General features: G+C 42.4%; 2 protein-coding genes across 2 annotated transcripts in view; both read right to left on the reverse strand.

Annotated features, from left to right (window-relative positions):
- Positions 1-585: 585 nt before the first annotated feature.
- Positions 586-17,485, reverse strand: wdr43 (WD repeat domain 43). The gene is made up of 18 exons (XM_063183544.1): positions 17,204-17,485; positions 15,716-15,850; positions 14,438-14,559; positions 12,560-12,680; positions 11,542-11,660; positions 10,884-10,986; positions 10,613-10,677; positions 10,185-10,362; positions 9,252-9,338; positions 7,968-8,096; positions 7,298-7,441; positions 7,054-7,140; positions 6,854-6,885; positions 6,693-6,756; positions 6,483-6,596; positions 6,223-6,292; positions 2,700-2,758; positions 586-1,767 (listed from the first exon to the last, which is right to left on the reverse strand). Exons 1-18 carry the CDS (start codon positions 17,450-17,452, stop codon positions 1,624-1,626), a joined length of 2,022 nt encoding a protein of 673 aa, XP_063039614.1. The 5' UTR covers positions 17,453-17,485; the 3' UTR covers positions 586-1,623.
- Positions 17,486-18,490: 1,005 nt separating this feature from the next.
- Positions 18,491-25,385, reverse strand: part of heatr1 (HEAT repeat containing 1) — a 42,973-nt gene continuing 36,078 nt past the window's right edge. Inside the window, exons 37-45 of the mRNA XM_063183545.1 lie at positions 25,231-25,381; positions 24,712-24,870; positions 24,255-24,389; positions 23,943-24,047; positions 23,586-23,754; positions 21,326-21,480; positions 19,743-19,901; positions 18,950-19,058; positions 18,491-18,837 (exon numbers count right to left, since the gene is read on the reverse strand). Of these exons, the coding sequence (XP_063039615.1) occupies positions 18,749-18,837; positions 18,950-19,058; positions 19,743-19,901; positions 21,326-21,480; positions 23,586-23,754; positions 23,943-24,047; positions 24,255-24,389; positions 24,712-24,870; positions 25,231-25,381 (1,231 nt within the window). The 3' untranslated portion in view covers positions 18,491-18,748. The remainder of the gene's footprint in view (positions 18,838-18,949; positions 19,059-19,742; positions 19,902-21,325; positions 21,481-23,585; positions 23,755-23,942; positions 24,048-24,254; positions 24,390-24,711; positions 24,871-25,230; positions 25,382-25,385) is intronic.

The raw sequence follows: 25,385 nt of genomic DNA on the forward strand, positions 1-25,385 counted from the left end.
ATAAATGCGTCCTGTTCAGACCCACCCATTGTTGACTTTTTTTCTTTTAAGGGGACATAGTGCACGAAATGGTTCAAAAAGGTAGGCCTACTGCACCTATGCTGCTCATTGAAACTGGGCTGCCTATTGCCAAATTTGATCTTTACATGAAAGTTTACTTAGTAATTAACAAATATTTTCTAGTATGGTCCAAGTAGTCATTTTTGCAGCTAAAAATGATGGCTATTTTTTGGAAATTCAAAATGGCGGACCATGGAGAAGATCCCCCTTTTCATGTATGAAAAGTGCAAATTTTCCAGTCATACTGAATACTTAGAATTTGACGGTGATGGTAAGTATTCATGAAAAAGGTAACGTTAGTGAATGGGCAGAATGACTTCTGGAAATAAACAACTAAAAATCTCACACAGCGTCCCTTTAACAATGCTTAGTTTACTTTTTTTAGTTCCTTATTTACATTTTTATAATATTTCTGCCCTCATTATTCTGTTCGTCTAAAATCAAACAGTATAGCCCTTTCTGGTTGTCTTAATATATTATATTGGCAAGAACAAACATAATGTGATCAATGAAAATCACCAAGTGTACCAGCAAAAGAAGGACAAAGCAATTTATTTAAATTTTACAATGGTCAGGGGTCACCTCAAAATACATTTGAAGGAACCAATAATTCACAGAATTTCCAACCTTTTTCATTGAATACTATTAATATCTCCATCTATGAAAAAGCAGTCCATATGTCACATTTCATTACGGAGACAAAGTCCAGCATCCACGGCCCAAGTCAAGGAGGGGAAAAAAAAAACAACACAAACAGAAGAAAAGAATAAAAAGAGGACATGGTTGTCGAACATGGTTTCAAAGAACTTGTTTTTTAATCCCAAATCCCAAACTGTTATAATAAGCACAGGGAAACCCCCATTAGAAATGTTGCACTGTACACATCAATTTTACAGATTGCATGTGGACATACAGACAATCATACACCTCCAAATGGCCCTTGCGAGCAGTGATGGGGAAACTGGCTGGATTCACAATCCACAATCCAGTGTCACATTTTTCAAATGACCTGGCGTTACCGGTCCAAATGCCCCACTTCTAACGCAACAAGAGCGGTAAACTCAAGTCACTTGGAAAACATGGCACAGGACTATATCTTCTGATTCCATGTTTCCCATCACTGTTCGCGAGTGCAGGATTTCTTCTTTACATGGAAGCTTTATGCAGATCCCCAGGAAAAGACAGAGTATTTGGGCAGTGTGTAAAGGAGGAAAGGGGAGAGAGAGAGCAGGGAATGGTGGCATAATGGGTACAGGTACAGACAGTCCTGTGGGATAGGTGTTGTGACATCAGATCCTAAGAGGAAGCGTTCTCCTTCAAGTCATAATAGGGAAGTGAGACACACACAAAAAACGTTTGGGTGGGGCCGGGGGAACGAAAGCGTGGGGGAATGAGCCGTTGTTGCCGTCATTGAAATTATATAAAACTTTTTTTGTTTCTTCTGTTAAAATAAAATTGAAAACATGGAAATTAGATGAAAGCATACATAAATCTTTTGTCAGGTCCTTTTCTGTTCCTTTGTTTCTTTCAGCTCATTCCGGTCCGTCACTCATTCGGGATCATTCATTCCTCTTCACTCTCGTTTTCAGGCTCCAAGTCTGACTCGTCCTCCCCGTTGGCTTTCGAGTCCTCCTGCATCTCCTCATCCGCATGATTCTGCTTCTCCTCCGTCTCCATATCCTCCTCATCATCATCCTCCTCCCAGTTCTGCACAGAAAAGTACAAAAAATAATGCATCATCTCACTGTTGCTGATTTGCAATCTGTGGCGTTTGCTTTCCCTCCATCGGACACGAGTTCAACTGATAGGGATGGCACAAACCGCACCGAAAACCGAAACCGTACAATTCACACACGTACCGAACCGAACAATCCATCGCAAACCGCAATTCATGTACTGCCCAGAAAAATATTTAAAACAGAGATTCTTGGAGTATCTTATCCAGTCTCTCTGATTAAAACATTAGCGTATAAGACCAAATCAGAGGATGACACAATTAAAATCACACCATATTCACATTATAAGCCTATACAAACCATATGTAGGATATTTAGTGATAAGTTCGATTCTATTAGCCAGTGCACCATTTATCATGAACTAAAAAAAAAGAACCGTAGAGAACCGAAAACCGTGACCTTGACACCGCGATATGAACCGAACCGTGAATTTTGTGAACCGTACCACCCCTATCAACTGAGTAAACTTTCAACAGTGAAGAGTGACAAGATAAAAACATTATTGACATAAGCGATAACATCCATTTCCCTGACGACACTTGCATATATTTACATAGATCTTGCATAGCAGCAGCAGAGTAGAAATACTTTATTATTGTATTCAGCAAATCATATACAATTGCCAGACATCTACACAATTTCACTTGGATGACCGCAATCAGGGTAGGAAAAATGGTTTATTCTAGTGCATCCGTGGCCTAATTAGCTATGGAGGTCTTGGGATCAAGTCTCGGCCCCAATCCCTAACCAGCAGGTAATAGCTTGAGTGCCCTTGAGCAAGGCACCCAGGCCAACATCGATCCAGGGACTGTTACCAATACCCTACACCAAAATAAACGTGTTGCTTCAGATAAATTAGTCAGGTAATGTACGGTAATGCAATGCAAACACTGCAGCTCCCACCTCTGATTCGTCCCCAGGCAGTCCTTCATCTCCTGAGGCCTCGTCTTCATCAGAGGACTCTGTGGAGAAACAACATAAACAGTCAATACGACACCATCACTGTCAATATCTTTAGGCAATAATTGGACTTTATCCATGAGCATTTAGAGACACAACATGGGCACAGTAGATACAACAGCATCATAGTCATTATCTTAACATACACTTAGATACACTGAGACAATAATTTGACTTGTATCAAAGGTCTGCTTTAAAAGCCATGTACATGACTTACATGCACCATGACATCGAAGAGAAATATTGTTCTTGAAATCAGACTATTTGTACCAGAAATGAGACATCATGGTCATCACACAGCCTCACACTTAGACTGTCTGCAGCTTAATACAGTGAAATCAGGCTGAGCGAAAGCAGATGAAAGACAAACACAAACAAGGCGATTGACATTTTCTTTTCCATCTCTCTGGGTAATGCATTTAACAAAGGGCCTTGTGCTGAGCAGCCTTCTGATTTGCATTTCAATGCGATACGGAGGGGGAAGCGTCCATTTGCATTTGAATCTCCCTGCAGACTATTTGCATTTGAGATGACGCACTTGCCAACAGCCTAGTGCGGCAGAGCGACGCGAGTGGCTTAATGGGCCGTCCGTCTCACTCAGTCATCCAATCAAATCCAGCACTGTGGGCGGGTGCCAAAAAAAAGCTCCCATCAGGTCGAATGTTCATTTCAACCGAAACATGTTCTGGAGCTGACACAGTGTTGTTTGCAGACAGAGGGACTGGGAGAAAGACAACACAGAGAGAAGAAGGAGCATGTCTAAGCGCAAAGTGTCCGTGGTCTTTGACCATTTTTACATCCCTGACAACAAGGAGCTGGTGTGCAAGGCTCGGTGCAGATACTGTCCGCTGGAGATGAGTTTCAACAGGAAAGCCACCAGCAACCTGCTCAACCACATGAAGGTAAGACAACGGCAATCTGGAAATCTCTTTTCCGTTTCTGACAAACTCATTGTGCTTTAGTTTTGTCTTTACAAAAAGTAACCAGTATAAATTAAAAGTGGACTGAAACTAAAAGCAAGATACAGCGGTGTGTAAAAAAGGCAATGCATTTCATAAATCCGAATAAAACTCAAAATTCTTTTATAGCCGTTTTATGTCCATGCATTGGGAACATGTGATACGATACTTGGCATGAAAATGTCCTGGTTTAATTAAAACATGGCATGTTTTGATTTGTAGAATCAAGTACAGTGTCCTCATTTTGAGTTTTGCACACATTTGTGAACAAGCTGTTACGGTATTTCACATCGCTATATACCTACCAATATGAAATGACAAAGTTCATGTATAAATAAACGAATACAGTTCAATCACAACTGTACAAAGGCACATAGGCAGCCTGTCCAAAAAAGTATAAAACTCTCCACCAAAAACAGTCTCGAATAAATTTGAGACACCGCAGTGGCTTAACGAAACAAGGCAACAGCAAATGCATGCCACAATCAAAAGGTGGTCCAACAACATATTAGTGTGTGACCATTTGCTTTGGTGGCTTTTTGTACAACCTCTTTTTCCTGGCTACCAGTTATATACTTGTTCAAAAACACATTCCAGTAACTTCTAGTTTATTTAATTTGTTTTCTTCCTCAGAGGAAGCACGCCTCTATACCACTGAGCCCTTTCTCCAGCGGGAGTGAACCATCGCCCAGCTCCCCAACTCCATGCAGCCAGCCAAACTCCCCAAACAAATGGAGCAACAACGACCCCAACCAGATCCTCGCCAATCAAGCCCTGGTCAACTTCATTGCCAGTGAGCAGCTACCCATCTCAGTCGTGCAAAGTCCGTTCTTCCTCGCCTTCGTCCAGGAGATTCAGCCCAGCTACAACATGCCCGACAGAAACTACTTCGTTAACACGTTACTGGATCAGCAGACCAGCTTTTTACAAAGCAAACTGAACATCATGGCCAGCACAGCCCAAGGTGTCTGTCTGACGGTGGATGTGTGGAATACAGCGGCATTCACCTACGTGACCATCATGGGCCACCTGGTAATAAACTACAGCATGAAATCGGTCACTTTCTCCTGCAAGCGATCGCACAGGCAACACCCGAGAGAAACCGTTACTGAGGAGATCGAGATGGTGTTGTCCCAAAACAACATCTCCAGAGAATCAATCGTCTTACTGAGCGACGATGCATCATCTTCACAGGGTTCAATAAGCCTGCCTGGGTTTCAACAGACGGAGCTGCAAATGGAAGCCAATGGGTTCACAGACACGAGAGCACTGAAGACTGAGGATTATAATGATGCTGCCGCCTATGAGAGGGAGGATGAGGATGAAGAGTATGCACTTCGGACAAGGCAGCTTAATATCCAGTGTGGGCCATCCTTCGCTCAGGCGCTGGAGTTTGTGGTGCAAGATGGTCTGCATGCAACATCTCCCGCAACGGCTGATGCGCTGGCTAAAGCCTCCACCCAGGCGCACAACAACACCTCGCCACCACTCACAACCGACTGGAGCAGTCAGCTTAAGGAGGTGAAACGCTTTCTTGGTGAAGCTGAGGACGGGAGAGTCCCACAAACAAATGGCAATCTGACCATGTATGACAGAAGCTTGTTGGAGGACTTTGTCCACACCCTGCAGCCCTTTGAGGAGATCACAGATCGCCTGAGAAAGGAGCGAGTGGTGCTCGCCAGCCTGGTCATCCCCTCCATCCAGGGCATCAGAAAGCACCTGAGCACGCCCACGGAGCAAAACCACAAGATGGTGGTGGCTCTGGAGCTGGCCCTGGAGAAGTGGCTGTCCCCCTTCGAGCAACGACGGTGCTACCGCAGAGCCACGGCGCTCGATCCTCGGCTGAAGCTGCGATGGTGCGAGGGGGACTGGGCGCAACAAATGCGACAGGATCTACTGGTGCTCACGGGTGGAGCAGCAGACGGCGGGGACAGCCAGGGCTCTGGCGACAGCACACTCTACCCACAGGCCCAGGCCAAGAAGAGCAGTCTCTTCCCTTTCTTTGAGGACGAGCCTCAGGAGCAACAGCCCGACAGCCAAAACGAGGCGGAAACCTATCTGCAGGAGCCGTGTGTAGCGTACCACCACGACCCACTGGTGTACTGGCGGGCCAACCAGCACCGGTTCCCTCAGCTAGCACAGCAGGCACTGAGGCACCAGGCCATCCCTGCTCTACCCGTTCCTGCCATGTGTCTGGATAATGCCAAGCTCTCAGACGAAGAGTTCGAAAAGCTCATGTTCATCAAGCTGAATAGTGCTCTGCTATAGGCATTAAAAAAATAGACAAAAAATTCTACTAAAGGTTGCCCATCTATGTAAGTTAATGGGTGATAATTGACAAATGTTTTGCGACATGTAGAATTCCCCTCAAGAGAGTAAATAAGGACTGTACAGGCAGAATTTCACACCACACCGCAACCATGTGCAACAGTGTTAATGTCCTAAATTTATTTTTTAGAAAACCAGTTTGTCCCATAGCATAAAAAAATGACAAAAATGATGCTCACCATCCTCATATACAAGTTTGGCCGTGTGGTCCAGCTCACTCGCCTTAGTGGCGCTGCTTCTTTGCGCCGCCTGGTGGACAGATGAAGAATAGGTTAGAGAAAATCCTCACCAATATCACTTCATCTGTTTGTAATGCATGTCTGACTATCAAATCTGTACAACATCAGTGTTGCGGTGATGTACATCTATTACATCAACTAAACAATTCGTCAATGATATGTAGAACTGTTTACCAATAAAGAAACCATGAAAAGCGTACCTGGGTCATTAGTAAATATAGTTTTCCGTGGAGCCTCATGAGCTGTTGGTAGCCCTTCACTCTGCTCTCAATCAGATGATACAGCCTGCCCAGTTGGCTCACTAAATCTGGTAACTGTGGAGGACAACACCACATTACCACAAGTCGGGGGAAAACGCATTAAAAAACAAAAACAAAACACTTGCACAAACACCACAGTGTTATACTTACTGATGATAGGTAAGATGTGTGTAGCGTCAACACTGCTTTTAGCCAATCCACTGCTGTGTGAGCTCTGCAAGCAAACAAGTAAAAGAATTAATGAATTAATTGGAATGGAGGACATGAACTACATCAACTCTGTCAACCAACAAAACTTTCACTTGACTTACGAGCTGGGATGTCCTTGCAGTCTTATTGAAAGCTAAGGAGTTGGAGAAAAAAAAAGATCAGTTAACATTTAAGGCATTTTAATAATTTGTTAATGGAATAGTATGTTGAAATGAAACAAATATCCATGAATGTCTTGTCAGCCAAAAATTCGGTTGAACCACTATGGAGCACCTCATAAAGGTCTTCTCAATAATCTTACCTCCTCCAATAATGGTAAGATTGCTGGGAGGGGTACTCGGGAAACCGTATTCCTGATCATTGTTTCTTTACGAGTTTGGAATATTCTCTGGGGAAGGAACAGGCCAAAAACAACAGTTATCATTCACATCAAAAAATGTATGCCTACATGCCATGAAAAGATAAAAAAAAAAGGTCCAAGTTGAACACATCAATCAACACAAAGCGCTGGAGGCAAAGGTGAGGCTCACAAACATGGTACTCACATTAAGGATGTTTTTGTCTTTGCTCTCCAGTCCTTGAACCAGCAGCACAGCGTAGCTATCCGTTTGCAGGGTGGAGACGCCCTTCTCCCCTCCCTTTCCTATAGCAGACAGCTCCACCTGCTCAAGTCGCTCCTCTATTGACATCTGCCAAGACAGACAGACAGACAGACACACACAGTTGTGTTAGCCATAATGTGACTTAAAGACAGGAATTATTACCAGTGCTGTCGGATGGAGAAATGTTTAACTAATGTAACAAAACCTCAAAATTACAGTTATTGGGGGGAAATTGTCATACAAAAACTAAATGGCTACTGAACGACACCTGAAATAATTGTGCATCAAGGTTTTTTTTTGTTTTACATTATTGATCAGAAAGAGGAAAAATCATGGTACAAATATGATAATTATCGTACATCTGTCAACATCAATTATTACCCACTTCCTCTCCTCAATAGAGGTAATTCTCAAAGCATTTATGACAATTGGGGGAAAAAAACCAAAAAACTATTATAATGTACAAAATCCACAAATTGAGTGCAAGGTTATACTGTAATTTTGTGCTTTGTCAAGTAACATTTCTAATTTGACTACAGTGCACTCTTGCTTTAGAACCCTAAATATACAGCTCCTTTGAAAAAAAAAAAAAAAATCCATCGTGGAACATTACCTCAGTTCGAGCACCCTTCTTCCTCTTCTCTGGGTGGCTGCTCTGAACAGCTGCTTTGGGTGGTGCCTGGTGTCCCGGTAAACCAGGAGCCAACACCTTACTTTTCTCATTCACTATTGGGGTTTTCACCTGAAATGCACAAAGACATAAAGGGTTACTACATTAATAGAATAAAGGAATTCCATTACAGTAGTTTATTGCACTGTGAAGTCTTCATCTTCAATCTGCATATGTGGCTACTAGGGCTGTAACGATACACTCAACTCACGATTCGGTTCGTATCACGATTTGTGACCTACGGTTCGATACACCCCACGATTTCTGAAATGTATCTCCACTGAAGTTTGGAAACACCATCACATCAAATCATAAGGTTGTCTTCTGGACTAATGGGTAATAAAACTTTGAAAGGGCGTATCACGATACTGCGTCCTTGTATCACGATACAGTATCGTGACTCTGTGCATCACGATTTCTCGGTTCGATACAATATCGTTACAGCCCTAGTGGCTACATTGAAGATGGAACACAAAATCATCGCTCAATCAACAAATCAAGACGCCTTTCTGCCCCTCTGTCTGCCCTTCAATATCTGTCTTTCCCCTTTCCCTCTTCCACACACCCAACAAATGATCCACTCATCCTCGCAGAGCAGCAGACAGGAAAAATTGGCTTGATTACAAACAGAGGTCAAGCAAAAACTGAGGAACATGATATTTACAAATACAGACATCTGGAAAAGACATTGTTGTGTCTAGCCTGCCATCTGTCAACTCAACACTGAACTTTTGACCCTTTGCTTTACATCACATGTAGCTATGTTTTTAGCAACAGAGTTGGTATTGCGTCTATTCTTAAAACTGAAAATAGACGGGTGTGGGCTAATGAGGGAGTCGTTCAAAGGATCTGGGAATCAGGCATTCAATTCTCACGAAGCGCATTCAGGACGACTGAGAACCTTGCAGGTGCCCGTTCCAGCACCTACTCACGAACCGGCTGTCGTGTTCACGCCAAAGATTTTAGCGCTCGTGAACCGGAAAGTTGGTTCGCAATGCGAGGGAAAAAACGTGGCTGAAGGAGTGAATATCCAGTGCTCTTTGCAGTCAGACAAGACACACCCACAGCCATGGTTCCCTTGAGCAAGGCATGCAATCCTACATTGCTCCAAGGGAACTGTCGCTATAGGCAATCCTCTCCAGGACACAGCATAGGACCATCAGATAATTGGAAAAAACGACAATAAAACACCTCTAGTTCCCATGAAAGCAAAAAAGAATGTCTTACCCTGGAGACAGATGAGTCTATGGAGAGTTGCAGTGTTGTCTTCAAGTCCCGTACTAGACATACATGCCTCTCAGATGTGTTCACAGGCTGGAAAGATAGACAGGAGGGGTGTTACAGAATGTTTAAGTGTGTACCACCAAATGCCACTCGTCAAACTGAACATTGTCAAGATGAATTGGTTTCACTGTAAACCCTTCAAACCCCTTGGGTAAGTGTATGGAAAAACAATTGACAATCCACAGATTTTTTTTTCTGGGCAAGAAAAGTCTAACCTAAAGGCAAGAGAGTTGGTTTTCACTTTTCAGATCAGAGGTTTACAATATCCCATCCTATCCAAATCTATAGGAGGAAAGTGTATCTCTGGGGTCATCCCTATGCTCCCTGGGTCCTATGTTCCCCGCAACCGGGGAACTTAGGACCCTTTTTTCAAAAAAGGGTCCTAAGTTCCCCTCTGCCATACGGCAGCAGTCTACTTTGAAGCAAAGTGCAGCTGTTGTTGTTGTTGCACCTCTGACAGGTTAGGTTTAGGGAGGGTTTTGGGAAGGGCACAATTTGAAAACTCGGGAGACATACAATGCGGGGAACATAGAACCCTTTTTTAGAAAAAGGGTCCTAAGTTCCTCGGTCCCATACAAAGACAGGGGAACATAGGACCCGGGGAACATAGGACCCGGGGAACATAGGACCCGGGGAACATAGGACCCGGGGAACATAGGACCCGGGGAACATAGGACCCGGGGAACATAGGACCCGGGGAACATAGGTACGCTCCCGTATCTTCACCTTCTTGCGTCAGCAAGGCAGCTAACCTGACAATGCTAAAGGGACTGTGATAAATACCCTGAAAGTCACTTTGGATGTACAACTGATGTGTCATGAGTCATGCCATGTGATGTAATGTAATGTAATGTAAAGTAATGTCTGCATGCTCACCGCTCTCTCCATGACTGGCTGAAGGTGGTTGCCGTAGGCCAGCGTCAGGCTCTGCTTGTCTGTGTTGAGCGCCGCAGCCAGCAGGGGCACGGGCACTGGAGTGTCATCCTCACTGGACTTACCACCCACACTAGACACCTGCACTGAGCAGGCCGGAGAGAGGGGCTTCTTACAGGGACTGGGGAGAGAGAGAAGGAGAGAAGGGGGATTGGGAAATATTGAGTGAGGTGATTGGATAAGCTAACAAGTGTGTGAAGAGCGGTTAAAAATGTTGTGCATGGTTGTCTCAGTTGTGCGATAGATATTTCAGTCTGTCTATGGCATTGTATAATCTATTACATGGTTACCCCTACATGTTATATAATGGAATCATATTTGACGTGACATGTCTCCCTGTACCCAACTTGTGCAGTGGCTTAAAAACTCACCCATTGAGAAAGTGCTCGAAAAGATGTAGCTGTCCATCCTTACACACCACGGCTAACCGTACCGCCTTGAGAAACAAACAAGAAAACACAAGTTTATTAGTAAAGACCAACAAGTAAAAGCACAAGTTAAAATGTGTGTACAGCATAAAATAACAATTGAGGTAAATAAAACATACAAGTTCACATCAATAAAAGGCGAAATTAAGATGCTGCTACATAAAAATATTGGCATGGTGTGAGGTTCGTTCTCAGGCTTGGCCCCTCAACTCACCTCCTCTTTGCTGTCTGACTTGAGGAGGTCAATGTGCTGTGGCTCATCTGTCAATGTGAATGACACCACCGAGTTCTTATCCTTCCCATCCGACCGCACTTGCCTAGGAGAGCAAATAAACACCTTCACTTCAGACAGCCAAATAAGCACTACTACAGTACAGTACAGTATTAAAAACACCAGTTATTTTGTCTGCGGCTCTGCATGTGTTCCGAGCTCAGTATAGGCAGACAAGCAACACGGCATGCATTACTTATCCCAATATCTATGAATGTGACATGTGACAAACCCTTGTATACAAATAACTCCTAAGCTACAGTTCTGTACGCTGTGACAACACAACACTGTCCTTTCTGCACAAACACACCAAAAGCAACTACAGCTAGAGAGAGAAGGAAAAACATCACAGAAGTTACTGACATTACAGACAAACAGGACACAAAAGCAGCTAAAGTGTTTTGGGCGACAAGAGCTTGTTGTTGAAGTTCAGCGAATTTTATGGTAATGACACGGTCCAGCAAAAACAGCTGCAGCAAATTGGAATATGAGAATGCTTTGCTACCTTCATGTAGTTCTTGTTGTTTTTGGTGTGTTCATGCAGATATTTTCTAAGCTAGAGTTTTGCATCCTGTGCTATGATCTCCAAGCATCAACCTACCACACACTAAGGAGTCGATCGTGAGCTGCCCCAGAGAGGAAGTACATTCCCTCGCTGTCCGGTGGCCGTGTCGTAGCGAAGCAGAGGGTCGTCACCATGGTGGAGTGACCTGTGAACTTCTGTAAATGACAAACACACAAAAAATACATTGGCTAATTCAGAGCCTGATTTTTAACTTGTGAAATTGCTTTGTACTAGTATTTTTGTTTACTCCCTTATTGAAAATGGACTAAAAACATGTTGCACTGACGTCGTAATGTTAATGTCAAACGTTTCCATGCAATATAGAACCTATAAAAGGCCATCTATTCTACTAGACGGGTTGCCTGGCTCTTGCCCGACCTGTAGTTCCGCACAGCTTTGTGAGCTCCACTACTAGGTCTGGGAGCATGTAGCAGGATTCCATTTCTACAGTCAAAAAAACCATCACAGCATTTATTGCTTCAATATCAACAAATTCTTTCAAAACCATTTTCTGTTGATCTCTAAAACGTCAATACAGTCTATAATATCAAAAAAGTTTGAGAAATACCAAGGCACTCATCTTCTTTGTAATTAAAATGCCTTTATTTTGTTGGGCATAGCATGATTAAAATACTTCAATACTGTAAGTATTTTAATCATGCTATGCCCAACAAAATAAAGGCATTTTAATTACAAAGAAGATGAGTGCCTTGGTATTTCTCAAACTTTTTTGAAATCAACCAAGCCTGTCACCAAAGAGCACCATCTTAAAAAACTAGACAGTTCCAGGAAGCACTCCAACTGGACTTCATTCTGAAACAGTCTATATTATGTCCTGTGACTCCTCAATGTGAGCTGCCAGTGATATTGAAGTGATAAATGCTCGGCATTATTTTTGAGTCCAGAAATTGAATCCTGCCACATGCTCCCAGACCGATGTGTGTGTTTGGAGTGCCACCAGGGGGCTCCAGAGCACACACACACAGAGGTCTGGTAGGAACCAGGCTACTAGACGGGTGCTGTAAATCCACAAATACTTGAAACCAGTCCTTACCCTGTACACCTCCTTGGTCTCCAAGTCCCACATCTTGATGGTCATTCCACCTGAGAGAAGGAGCTTCCCATTGGGACTCACACACAGACTTGTCACCGCTGTCCGATCCGCCTTCCACTTACTACATAGGCCCAAACACACACAGACAGTGCAATGAACAAGATGAAAATGTATAAGGATTTGGAACAAGTTTCGTCCAAGAATGCTGACCAAAACGAATAGAACTAGTTGAAATACAAAGCCACACTAGAACCATTTAGCAAAAACAAGGTATTGTATTAAAATTGTGGACTTTTTTCTTTTATTTCAACAGGATGAAAATGCAGTAGTGGCCATAACTCCATGAATGCTTTGTTAAAGCAACATTTCTTCCAGACCAACGGTAATGCGAATAGGCCTTCTAGAATACCAACACTACAGCACAGGCAGAAATCTGACCTGGCTCTACTAGGGCAGGGCATTTCCCAAAACCACAGACAGAGCAGAGGCCAGAATATACTGAATATTGATTCTGAACGAACATGCCCAGAATAGAATTATTGCTAACACTGGATCAAGACGCATGAAAGAATAACAAAGCTCACTCTGAACGACACTTCAATTCAAATTCAATACAACAGTTCGCCATGATGCATTTAAAAATCTTGCCATTTTGAACAAAGTCTTATTTGACTTCTCTGTAAATCATGTACAGCTCCAGGCCACTTTATTAGAATACCATGAAAAAGTTGATTTATTTCCATAATTCCATCAATAATGTTAAACTGTCATGGATTGTAGATTCATGGCCCAGTTTTTTAACTATTCCAATCATTAAATTGTTTATTTTTACACATTTTGGTCTTCCAGCTCAAAAAAAACATGAATTGGGGAATTCACATCATTAGAATATTGTAATAAAATCACAATTTTCTTCATCAAAATTTGTTTCACATCAGTGCACATCAAATCAGTTGAACTTTGGTACTTTCTACACAACATGCAATGTTCAATACTTGGTTAGGACTCTCTCTGTCTAATATTATTAATAATAACGGCCATGAAGCGTTTAACATTGAAGTCAATGGCAGAAACAGTGCATGGGAGTAATGGAAGGCCAGATATCCTTGATGCTTTGCCGTCAGCTGTTTTTGTATAGCTGACCTGGTGTCCCACACTTCACTCTTCAATATACCCGAAGATTTCCATGCCACGTTTTGGTGTTAACTCACCAGTTTAATTCTAACTCAACAGAAATTAAACCCCATTCATTTTCAATGGGGATTCATTTCTGGTTATTTAGAATTAAACTGGTGAGTTAGCGCCAAAACGTGGCATGGAAATCTACAGGGTATATTGAAGAGTGAAGTGTGGGGTACCAGGTCAACAAACAAGAACAGCTGACAGCAAAGCATCAAGGATATCTGGGCTTCCATAACTGCCATGCACTGTTTTTCCATTGACTTCAATGTTAAACGTATCATGGCCATTGTGAAGACAGAGAATGTCCTAACCAAGTATTGACCATTGCATGTTATGTAGAAAGTACCAAATTTCAACTGATATAATGTGACCCGAATTTTGACGAAGAAAAATGTGATTTTATAACAATATTCTAATAATGCGAATTCCCCAATTCATGGGTTTTTTGAGCTGGAAGGCCAACGTATATAAAAAGAAAAAAAATAATGTTTGCAATAGTTAAAAAACTGGGCCATGAATCTACAATCCATAACAGTTTAACATTATTGATGGAATTATGGAAATAAATCAACTTTTTCATGGTATTCTAATAAAACGGCCTGGAGCTGTATACGAGAAAATACTTAAAAGAAAATAGAAAACAACACTACCTCCAAAACACTATACAACAACAATGTTGTTAACATGGATGCCTACCAGCGCAGTTTGCCTGTCTGTAGGTCCCACTCCGCAATGTGTGTGTCATCTGAGCCACTGTAGAGCACATTCTCCTCCGGGTGCCACTGTACAGTATTCACAGCTCCAGTGTGGCCCCCATCCTACAGACAGAACAGAGCGCAAACAGAAGTCAGCAAATCAGACATGGGACATACGTTAGAAAGATAAGAAACATGAGAAAGACTCAAGTGTTGTTACCCATAGGCAACCTTCGAAGTTGCTCATTTCTCGTTTCGAGAAAAAGCAGCTTAGCATTTGATTGAAGTGATCTACACTGGCAGAGTTGAATTGAACTTGATTACTTCCCTCCAATGAACTGCTTAATGACACCAAAAGTCTACACTACAAGTCAGTTTATTTAAAATTTGATTCTTGGAATATGTGATAAACATGTTGCAGTGAGGAAAAAGAGGCAAAGTGCTGCATGAGAATCTCCCAACAATAACATGTGCCAATATGGCCTAGATATCACACGTTATGGTTTAGTGATAAGAAGCCAGATAGGTTTTCCTTTAGGGTGACACCATATCCACTCTCAGAACTACGGTACTAATGTGCACTACACAAGATTCTTTGCCATCAAGCTTCCTGTCCCACATTTACAGGACGATGTGCAGGAAGTTATACACATAAGCAGTCCCATTTGGAGTAATGTGGGGCTACAAGCCACGCTCGAGAGCACTTCAACCATAGATAAAGGCGGAGGAAAACAATCTGCCATCGTAACCCTGGTAGATATTTCCACACTGATACATTTGAACATAAAATCCTGAAATTCTAAGTCTCTGTGCAGAAATGTAGGTTGCTGGAAATTAATTGAAAGACATGCTGTTGTGTAATGATTACTGCAATTACACCATGCCAGGAGGAGGCATATGTACATGGTATGTACATGTCTACTCCTGTAGTTGTGTAAATGTAAGTCGTTGAGTAAAATCAATACGTTTTAAGTGCACTGTCTGTCTCACAGGCACAGCTCCTTCTTATTTTACAATTACACTAATAAGTTCAAGCCTAGTATGGTTCCCAACCAGAGCTTCATGTACCACTAGGCTTTTGTGAACACATTTCAGGGGGTACGTTGACAAATGTAATGATGGAAAAAAACGTATGGAACACATTCTCATTGGGATAGATGATGCGATATCTTAGAGCACGAATGAGGGGGTACTCATCGTATGACTAAAAGGTTTAGGGGGTACACTACACAAAAACAAAAAGGTTGGGCAACGCTGTAGAATAGGACACATGTCTTACCAGTGTACACTGCAGGGCGCCTTTGACTGTGCTGTAGATAAGGATGCTGCCTGCTGCCGTGCCCAGTGCCACCAGGTCTGGTGCCTCAGTCAACTGGCCAGCTTCCGATTTCCTCTTTTTCCTCTGAGGCCCCTCCTGAGACATCACACACACACACACACACACACACACACACACACACACACACACAATTATGTTGCTGATAAACAGCCATCATGTTTCGAGCATCATCATTACATGTGGTCAGTTGTTAGGGTTTCATACACAAACCTGCCAGTGTTTGCAAGTGAACATACACTTTCACTTTTATGCTCTGGCAAGCTTTTACTATCTGGCCAACACCAGCCATTTTAGGATGTTGATACAATAATTCAACTACTTAAAAAAAAAAACTTAAGTTCATTGCATGAATAATTCTCAAGGCATTTCATGTCTTTCATCATTCCAAAGGGTTGCACACTGTTTCACTTATGTTGACAGATTTAACAAGGAGAAAAAGAGGGGAGTTCTGAACTACCAGACCATGACCTGACAAACAGCAATCGGCTCGGATAACAACTTTCCCAAAAGCGCCATTATAGTTCTATAACAGTAGAACTCTACCATTGTAAAACACACTCCATACTGCTGATACTGCTATGCTGAGCACATTTCAATCAAGTGCCTATTCCACACCTGTTGTAATGGCTGCTGCTACCAGACAGTTATAGCACAATCTAATTTCAAATAAAATAGAACACAGATTTATTGACCAAAATAAAGTAACCGAACACCAATTTGGTTACACTACGTGGCCTGGCTACTATTCACGTTACTGTAATTTCGCATTACAGTTTCAATGTATCCACTCAAGATGGTGTACATAGCGACGTGGATTTTATTCCGTAACAGATACATTCAATAATTGCAACAGCTCACAAACTTACGTTGCTTTGCAAAATAGCATTAACAAAATCAAACTACATTTAAAAGTTATTGCAAGTCAGCCAACGAGTCCCTCACTGTTCCAACTTATCTAAGTTAGTTAGCAAGTTGGCTAACATTAGCACCACTGACGTGAATGTAAGTTATTCTGTCAAAACAACGTGATCCAAAATTGACCTTCACGCAATGCAATCAGATGTTTCCGATACAACCACAACAACCCATCTGGTAAGACGAATTATATATTTTGAGTAGAGACTCGTGAAAGTGTTCTAAGCATGAACATGTGCGACGGTCAACATGTGCGTCCTACTGGTGGTAACTTTACAGATGCTAGCTAGCTAGTGGGCTAGTCAATGATGTTGGTTATTTCAAGTCGTGGCAATGAAAGCGTTGAACATAACCCATTGCAGGTCGAAATTTAAACGCAGGGCCTTTGCCCAAGTTGTAAATTGATATCTAAGATATGTGACACGTGTTTTACAGAATAAAAACGGCAACGTGCGTGACTAGGCCAACCACCCATGTTACTTATTGAAAGTGCTCTATGTAGCACCCACATACCTTAGCTGTTCGGCATGGTCCCCAAGCTATGCAGGTACAAGTGGCACTCAAGTGGGCAGAAGGCACATATTCCTGGTGAAGGGTTTTGCTGTCTGTATTCCAAATACGCAATCGACCATCCTGTGCACACAGTGCCAGGTATTGATGTGATTTGGGAGAGAAAGCACAAGGTAGCATCTGCAACGAAGAGCCACCATCGGACGCCATTGCTGAATCTCTGCGTACGTCTGCGTATTCGGAAAGACGCATGGTCAGGAAACACGTGTTATCGTGGAGGGAGCAGGCGCACTAGCCTCCCATCAGAGAAGCGCCACCAGAGGAATCCATCATTGGACAGTGCGTGGGACACGCAAAACTCTTTGATGAAGCGGGTGAAAATGAAACACTTCCAGATAAAATAGAAAACAGAGCGAGGTACCAGAGACAGTATTGAGGAAAACTTTAGAGCTACACTTATATCTAGCTTTACGCTTAAAGGTGCACTTTGTAAGATGGGGCCAGAGTTGGTATTACATGCAGCTCATTGAAGCCTTGCTGTCTATTTCCACATTTTATCATTTTCATTTACCATGTAAGCTTCAGCAAGTTTTCCAGTTAAAATGTCTATTGCTGGAAATTCAAAATGGCAGACAATTGAGAATATCCACTTTTTCAAGTATGAAAAGTGCAAATTTCCCAGTCATAATACTATTTGATGTTGGTGTTAACTATACATGAAAAAGGATTTGTGAATGGGCAGCATGCATTTTGGAAATATTGATACTAAAAATATTACAGTGCTTAATGCAAGGATCATAAAGTGCGCCATAATTCAATATACCGGTAAGTCAATATAGGACTTACAGTAAAATAAACACTACAAATAGTGATTTAAAATGAGGTGCTGTTTTTTTTGTTGAAGATATCAAAATTGTCTTAAAACTAAAAAGCACCCATTATCACTTGCAATGTATAGATCACTAATATATAATAATACAATCTACAATGATATTAATGAAGTGATTTTGAGTGAATGCTGGTGCAATTAGCTGCCATTCAGTGTATGTTTTATGTTTTAATATTGTAGTCTCCTTGGGTGTTTAGAAAGGCGCTTCCAACTAAAACCTAAAATGTATTATTATGATTCATTCATCGTTTTTTGCTTCCACTTTTACACCATTGAAATTTAAGCACCGGAAGGCTAAGGTTTAATTTCAGGTTTATCTGTAACATTGATGGGCAAGAGCACTGTATTCAGTGATGCAATAAAATAGCTTAAATGCGTTTTCAATACAAACAAAACAGCAATCCCATTCCATTCACATTTTATTATGAAATCAACGAGACAAACAAAGTCGAACACATTTTCATAAACTCTTACAAATGCACACTTTATAGACACTTTTATAACTAGAATTTAGGTCCCTAATTAATCGTGAACACATTCTATGCATTTGACTGCTGGCATTATAATGTGGGCAGGTAGACGACATTCAGGCTCTCTCTCTGCACAGGTGACAGGACTCTGCTGTAAGCCACGGCTCGTCATCGCCATCTGGTGGTTGTTCAGAAGTAGCTCTGCAGTGGCTCTCCCAGGATGCTCTCCATTTCATTGATGACCTTCTGGACCTGGTGCTCCACTTCCTCACACTCATCTAGTCAATCAAAAGAGAGGAACAAAAAATATTAACATTTCAGATTTTTTCCAAAATTACAACTTTTATTAATTGTCTAGGGAGTGACAATATAAAAATATAAGGTTCTTGCCTTCCATGAGTTCTGCCAGGAAGGGGATGGTTTCAGGCAGCAGGACCATGTAGTTCTCCTTCAGCCTTCCAGCAAGCTCCAGCACCATGAGCAGGGATGAGAACCTCACCTAGGGACATCAAGAGACATTATGATCAGGCCAACATATCAGGAAGAGACTTCATCTCTTAATAGGAGATCAGGAGGACCAGGTAAGTCTTTATTCATATAGGACAGATTGAGTGTGACAGGAGATGAGGGGGATAGAGAGATGGGGGACCAGGAAATGACCTCCAGACTAGGGATGCACCGATACCGATGCTGGTATCGGTATCGGCTCCCGATATTGCTCATTGTACTCGTACTCGTACTCGTCAAGTACTTGCCGATACCAGGAACGATACTGCTATTACACAAAACAATGCAAAATCTTGTCACGTTCTGTGGACTTGAAAGCAGCATGGAAAAAAGTGCCACCTCATACAATTACTAACATTTAAATCTACATGGAAATGGACAATAAAAATATCACAGGTGGAAAAAAACAAGGCCATGCATTTATTTTCATTGTATTTTGGTGGTAAAAGGTATCGGTACTCGGTATCGGCAAGTACACACATTAATGTACTCGTACTTGTATCGGTTTTCAAAAAAGTGGTATCGGTGCATCCCTACTGCAGACGTTATCGAACGAGGGTCCAAAGTGTAAGAGTATAGTGCCTTAGCCGTTCTAATCACAACCGAGGCCTGGACCAGGTAATTCTAATCCCATTTCAGGTCAAATACTTTCCATTCAGTTCAGGGTACAACATACCTTAGGAGAGCTGTGTCTGGTTTTCAGGAGGACCTGGTAGTTAAGGACCTTCCACTGGGAGTCATCCCCCATGGCAACAGCAAACTGGCCAATGCAGGGCACCAGATGTTTGGTGACTCTCTCCTGGTACACGTCCTCTCCGCCCAACATGTTCTCCAGCTGCGAGTAGAACCAGAAACATCACGTCAAGGCTCAAAAGTGAAACATTTGCTGTGGCGATAAACTGACAAAGAGCGGATAAGCTTGTTTGAGTCTTCCACCATGGCTAACGGTAAGCAAATAGGCTCAAACCAGGTACAGGTTTGAACATACTCTGTATTTATGCCCAGTGCCTTTTTTTATTTTCACTTTCATAAATCGATTTGGATAAAAGCCTCTACACTAAGTGTAATGTAATCTAAACATAATGTAACCTTTTTAATATGATTGTCACATGCATTTGTGGCTCTGAAATCAGGATGAACACAGTTGGGCTTGAATGGTGTCGGTAAAATAACAGGAGTCAAACACAAGAAAGGGCCTTGCACCTTGCATAAACTTTATTTTTTTAACTGATCTTTGCACAGACGTGTTTCACCATGTGCCTTCTTCAGTGCAATAATGTGTACTCCCAGCTACAATTAACTAAAATGGCAGGCGCAGAGGCGAGGCTCGGGTCAGTTAGGACCCCAAGCAGAAATGGTTTTTTTTTTGTAATCAACGTTTTTTTATTTTCCAAATTCAAAAATAAAAACACATGGTTAAACAAGTACAATTATGGTGTACCATCAGATGATGATGTACACATACACATACACAAGTACCCTTGTAACACTTGTACCACGTGTACCCAAGTACCATGTAAACACAACCTTAAGCAGAAATGTTTTTAAAAAACGTTCGCAACAAATCGCTACTACTGTGGTGCAGGTGTTAGCTGCTGTTCCCCATCTAATGGCTTGGGGGCCCCAAGCGCCCTGCCTGCCTAGCCTGGTGACAAGGGGTGCATTCCAATATGCAACCTTGCGTCCTCCACTTGTGCTTGTGGCCTCATACCAGGAAGCAATATGTCGTGATGACATCACTGACAGCAACATTGTACAGTATTTCAATATCTCGCAAAAGCTGAATTGTAAAGTCATTTTCTCATTTGCAAACTGGATGGTGAATGAAGAATAGTCCCCCAAAAGTTTTTGTGGCTAGGCTGACAGCGGGGAAACTTAATTGTTTTCTCCACAGAGGCGGGGCATCAGCAAAACGTGAGGCCACAAGCACAAGTGGAGGACGCAAGGTCACATATTGGAATTGCACCCAAGATGCACCTTTGGCCGGGAGGCCATCTTGACTTAGCCTGATTATCATTGACGTTCAAATCTCTTCGAGACTTGGTCTAACGAAGAGCATAACAATTAACATTTCCCAAACGGCATGGTTGACCCGCCTCCCTTGGTTTGCTTATGGTTGTTTGTTTACAAAGTGGGAGGAGTTCCCGTATTTTTGGGAACTCAAAGAGTACTTGCATTGCTCTTGACCTGACTAGTTGCAACGCTGAAAGTGTTGCGTCACTAGGAGGGCACAGCCTGGCTAATCTTGTCTGGTCTCACCTGATCCACCAGGGGGTTCATGAGGGCCTCTGCTCTCTCCTTGCTGAGGAAGCGCTGCGTGTCGTACAGGAAGACCTTATGCAGGCAGTCCAGCGCATACTGCAGCAACTGGCAGCTCTTCTCCTGATCATCCTCACCATCGAAGAAGGCTTCATCTGATGAAATCACATCAAAAAGGACAAACACAAATATTTTAATAAAAAGTATGTCAACTACATTTTGACAAAGAGATTCATACAAAGAAATGAAGACAAAACCTAGGGAAGTCAAAGCCATTGTTCAGTATATCAAAATACAGTGCCCTCCATAATTATTGGCACCCCTGGTTGAGATGTGTTAAAAGCCTTAAAATAAATTCAGTGTTTATTGCAGAAGAATACTGTCACACTGAAAATTTTAGGAAAATGTAGCCTTCAACTCAAATGAATTGTAGGAAAATAAAAAAAATCCCTGACTAAAAAATAATTATTTTTCATTAAATCACCTGTTCCACAATTATTGGCACCCTTAACAATTCCCAGGAAATAAATATAATTGAAGCATTTCTGTCATTTCTACAGTAGTTTACAAAGTTTACCAGAGTATGTAGGAACATTTAATTAGTAATTCATCACTTCCTGTTTACCTGGGGTATAACTATGACGTGACACCGAGGCCATTTCTCTTATCCACTCTTAAACATGGGAAAGACAAAGGAACACAGCATACAAGTGAGGCAGATGTGCGTCGACCTTCACAGGTCAGGCAGAGGCTACAAGAAGATTGCCACTCAACTGCAGCTGCCCATATCTACTGTGAGAGGAATAATTAAGAAGTTCAAAACAACTGGAACAGTGGTAAACAAGCCTGGACGAGGACCCAAGTTTATTTTGCCACCACGCACAGTGAGGAGGATGGTAAGAGAAATCAAAATATCTCCAAAGCTCGCTGTTACAGAATTACAACAAATGGTAGCATCCTGGGGTCACAAAGTCTCCAAATCAACCATCAGGCGCTGTCTACACGCCAACAAGCTGTTTGGGAGGCATGCACGGAGAAAACCTTTCCTCACCCACAATCATAAACGCAAACGTCTGGAGTTCGCCCAGCGGTATTGGGGCTTCAACTGGGACCGTGTGCTTTGGTCAGATGAGACCAAGATTGAGCTTTTTGGCAACAAACACTCTAAGTGGGTCTGGCGTGCCACGAAAGATGCGCATGCTGAAAAGCACCTCATACCCACTGTGAAGTATGAGGGTGGGTCAGTGATGCTGTGGGGCTGTTTCGCTTCCAAAGGCCCTGGGAAGCTTGTTAGGGTGCAGGGCATCATGAATGCTTTGAAATACCAGGACATTTTAAATCAAAATCTGTTGCCCTCTGCCAAAAAGCTGAAGATGGGTCGTCACTGGGTCTTTCAGCAAGACAATGACCCTAAACATATGGCCAAATCTACACAGAAATGGTTAACCAGACACAAAATCAAGCTCCTCCCATGGCCATCTCAGTCCCCAGACCTCAACCCCATTGAGAACCTGTGGGGTGAGCTGAAGAGGAGAGTACAGAGGAGAGGACCCAGGTCTCTGGATGATTTAGAGAGATTCTGCAAAGAGGAATGGCTGAAGATCCCTCTTTCTGTCTTTTCCCATCTTGTGAAACATTATAGGAGAAGATTAGGTGCTGTTTTGTTGGCAAAAGGGGGTTGTACAAAATATTAACAACAGGGGTGCTAATAATTGTGACACACATTATTTGATGTCAAATAATTATTTCTTTATGTGGGATTTTTTCCCCACTGAATAAATGCACTTGTATTGAAGGTTGGATTTTTCTCTTTTTTTCCATTAAGGTCCCATATTATTTAGAGAATAATAATAATAATTGGAAGCTAAAAAACACATCTCAACCAGGGGTGCCAATAATAATGGAGGGCACTGTATGTACTAAATTTAATATATGCTCCATTTTGATGTCTATGATATATGATCATGTAACAATCGAAGGAAACCCCAGAATAGACCACCTCAAAGCACATCTGATCACTTCAAATGTCACAAATGTATACACATAAAAAAATGGTTAGATGATTTGTAGGATGGTTACGTGATGGGCGCCTTATTCTTGTTTCAACCAAAAACAGTTCAACTAGACCCATGTAATATATTAGCATACTATTCAGACAAATGATGGCCCTAACAAATCTGTATTAGCTGACTGGATCCAACTGAAATACTGAATAACCCCACACAAGCATCATATTCAGACAACTGATGTCCTCACAAACCTGTATTAGTCGACTGGATCTGTCGGAGTGTGTCTGCAAACGGCTTGACCAGCTGGCCGGCGAACAGCACAAACAGACCCTTCAGCTTCTCAGCAATGCTGTTTGACAGCCGGTAGAAAGTCAGCTGTCTTTCTCGGGACGCTCCATCTGTCTTGCACCAGTCAAATAACTGAAGGCAGACAGAATGAGAAATGACTCAACATCTGAAAATAACCAACCGATTTTTGGCCACAGCAAAACAAAGTGAATCAAAGTTTAAAAGCTTTATTTTAAGACACAGCTTTGGAGGAAAAGCATAGTATTTGGAGAAAAAAGCAAAATATTATGATTAAAACTAAAACTGTGTCCTGAACTGACCTTGAAGAAGAGAGGCCTGAAGGTGACCTCTGAGAGCTTCATGACCATGCCCAGCAGACAGTCGATCACAGAGCCCTCAATCTCTTTGGTTTTCTCCAGGTCACCCTGTAATGACAAGAAATGTGGATTAAATACATGCACCTCTACATGCCCTGGATGACAAAGAATACCTAAACAAAATATGTATATGTGAACAGGCCTTTTTTATTTACCGTATGCACATTTTATTACTGGCAGGGTCCAAAATGATACACTCAGGACATACTGTACTGTAATGTAATAGTGAGCACCATTTTGAAATTGTGTTGCTACCTGGCAGTGTTGGGCTCGGAAGTCGAGTGCCGAAAGGAAGAATGTGGTGAGCTCTGATTGGTGGGAGTTGAGCTGATCCTTGTCCATGTGAGTGATGTGCTCTTTCAAAATGGCCATCAGTGGTCCCAGGCGGTTCTGTGGACAAAAAAGTAAAAAACATATTTACAGATACATTTGATGATTTATTCAGCATTGAAATGTCCTAAGGTCTGCAAACTGGATGTGTGTGTGTGTGTGTGTGTGTGTGTGTGTGTGTGTGTGTGTGTGTGTGTGTGTGTGTGTGTGTGTGTGTGTGTGTGTGTGTGTGTGTGTGTGTGTGTGTTAGACGGGTCAGTCAGTGAGACCAGCTTCTGCTTTATGTGTAATAGGCCCTCCCTAATAGGCCCTACCGAAGTAAGTATGCAGAATCTAAGATCATAGTGTATGTAATACTGGGCGACTCGTTCATTGATCTGACCTGTTGGGAGTCCACCAGGCGCTGGTAGCACTTGGTGAAGGTGGGCAGCAGCACCCTGGCGGGCAGCTTGGTTGCTATGGTACTGCGGAGCGAGGACAGGCGGACTGCCAGCTGTGGGCACGTGGTGGTCTGCTCTGCCACCCGAGTCAGACGCGTCACCTGGAGATAGAGAAAGGGGGCATCAGTACTGTAATTACAAAAGGGAATAATAATAATAATAATAAGCTACTAATTAATGCCTGAAATATTCAAATTGCCTTAAAGTTATCATGACAATCTAAGACCTATCTGTGACCCATAGCTGATTTTTCAGGCTCCATACTGAAATCTTTCCACCCTGAAATTGGGTGTGTAATGCTTCACAAAATCAGGTTTTGTTTTTTTAGCCGAACATTCAACTTAATATTAGACGGTCGCTTTTCCCAAAGGAAATAGACATGTTTTCCCCCTGTACTGATGTCCATAAAAGTAGTGTGTGTTTCTTGTGTGAGTGTCTGATGTTGGAGAGGAGGAGCTGACCTGCAGTACTGTGTCCAGCAGGTAGGGGCTGATGAAGTGAGGCAGCGTCTCCGAGACCTTCTGCAGAGCCGTGACAGCACTCAGCAGGTAGATCTCATTGGACAGCAGGTCCTTACGCTCCGTCAGGGTGGCCAGGATAGCAGGCATCAGTCTAT

This window comes from Engraulis encrasicolus, chromosome 19 (genome assembly GCF_034702125.1).
Source record: "Engraulis encrasicolus isolate BLACKSEA-1 chromosome 19, IST_EnEncr_1.0, whole genome shotgun sequence".
NCBI classification, from domain to species: Eukaryota; Metazoa; Chordata; class Actinopteri; order Clupeiformes; family Engraulidae; genus Engraulis; species Engraulis encrasicolus.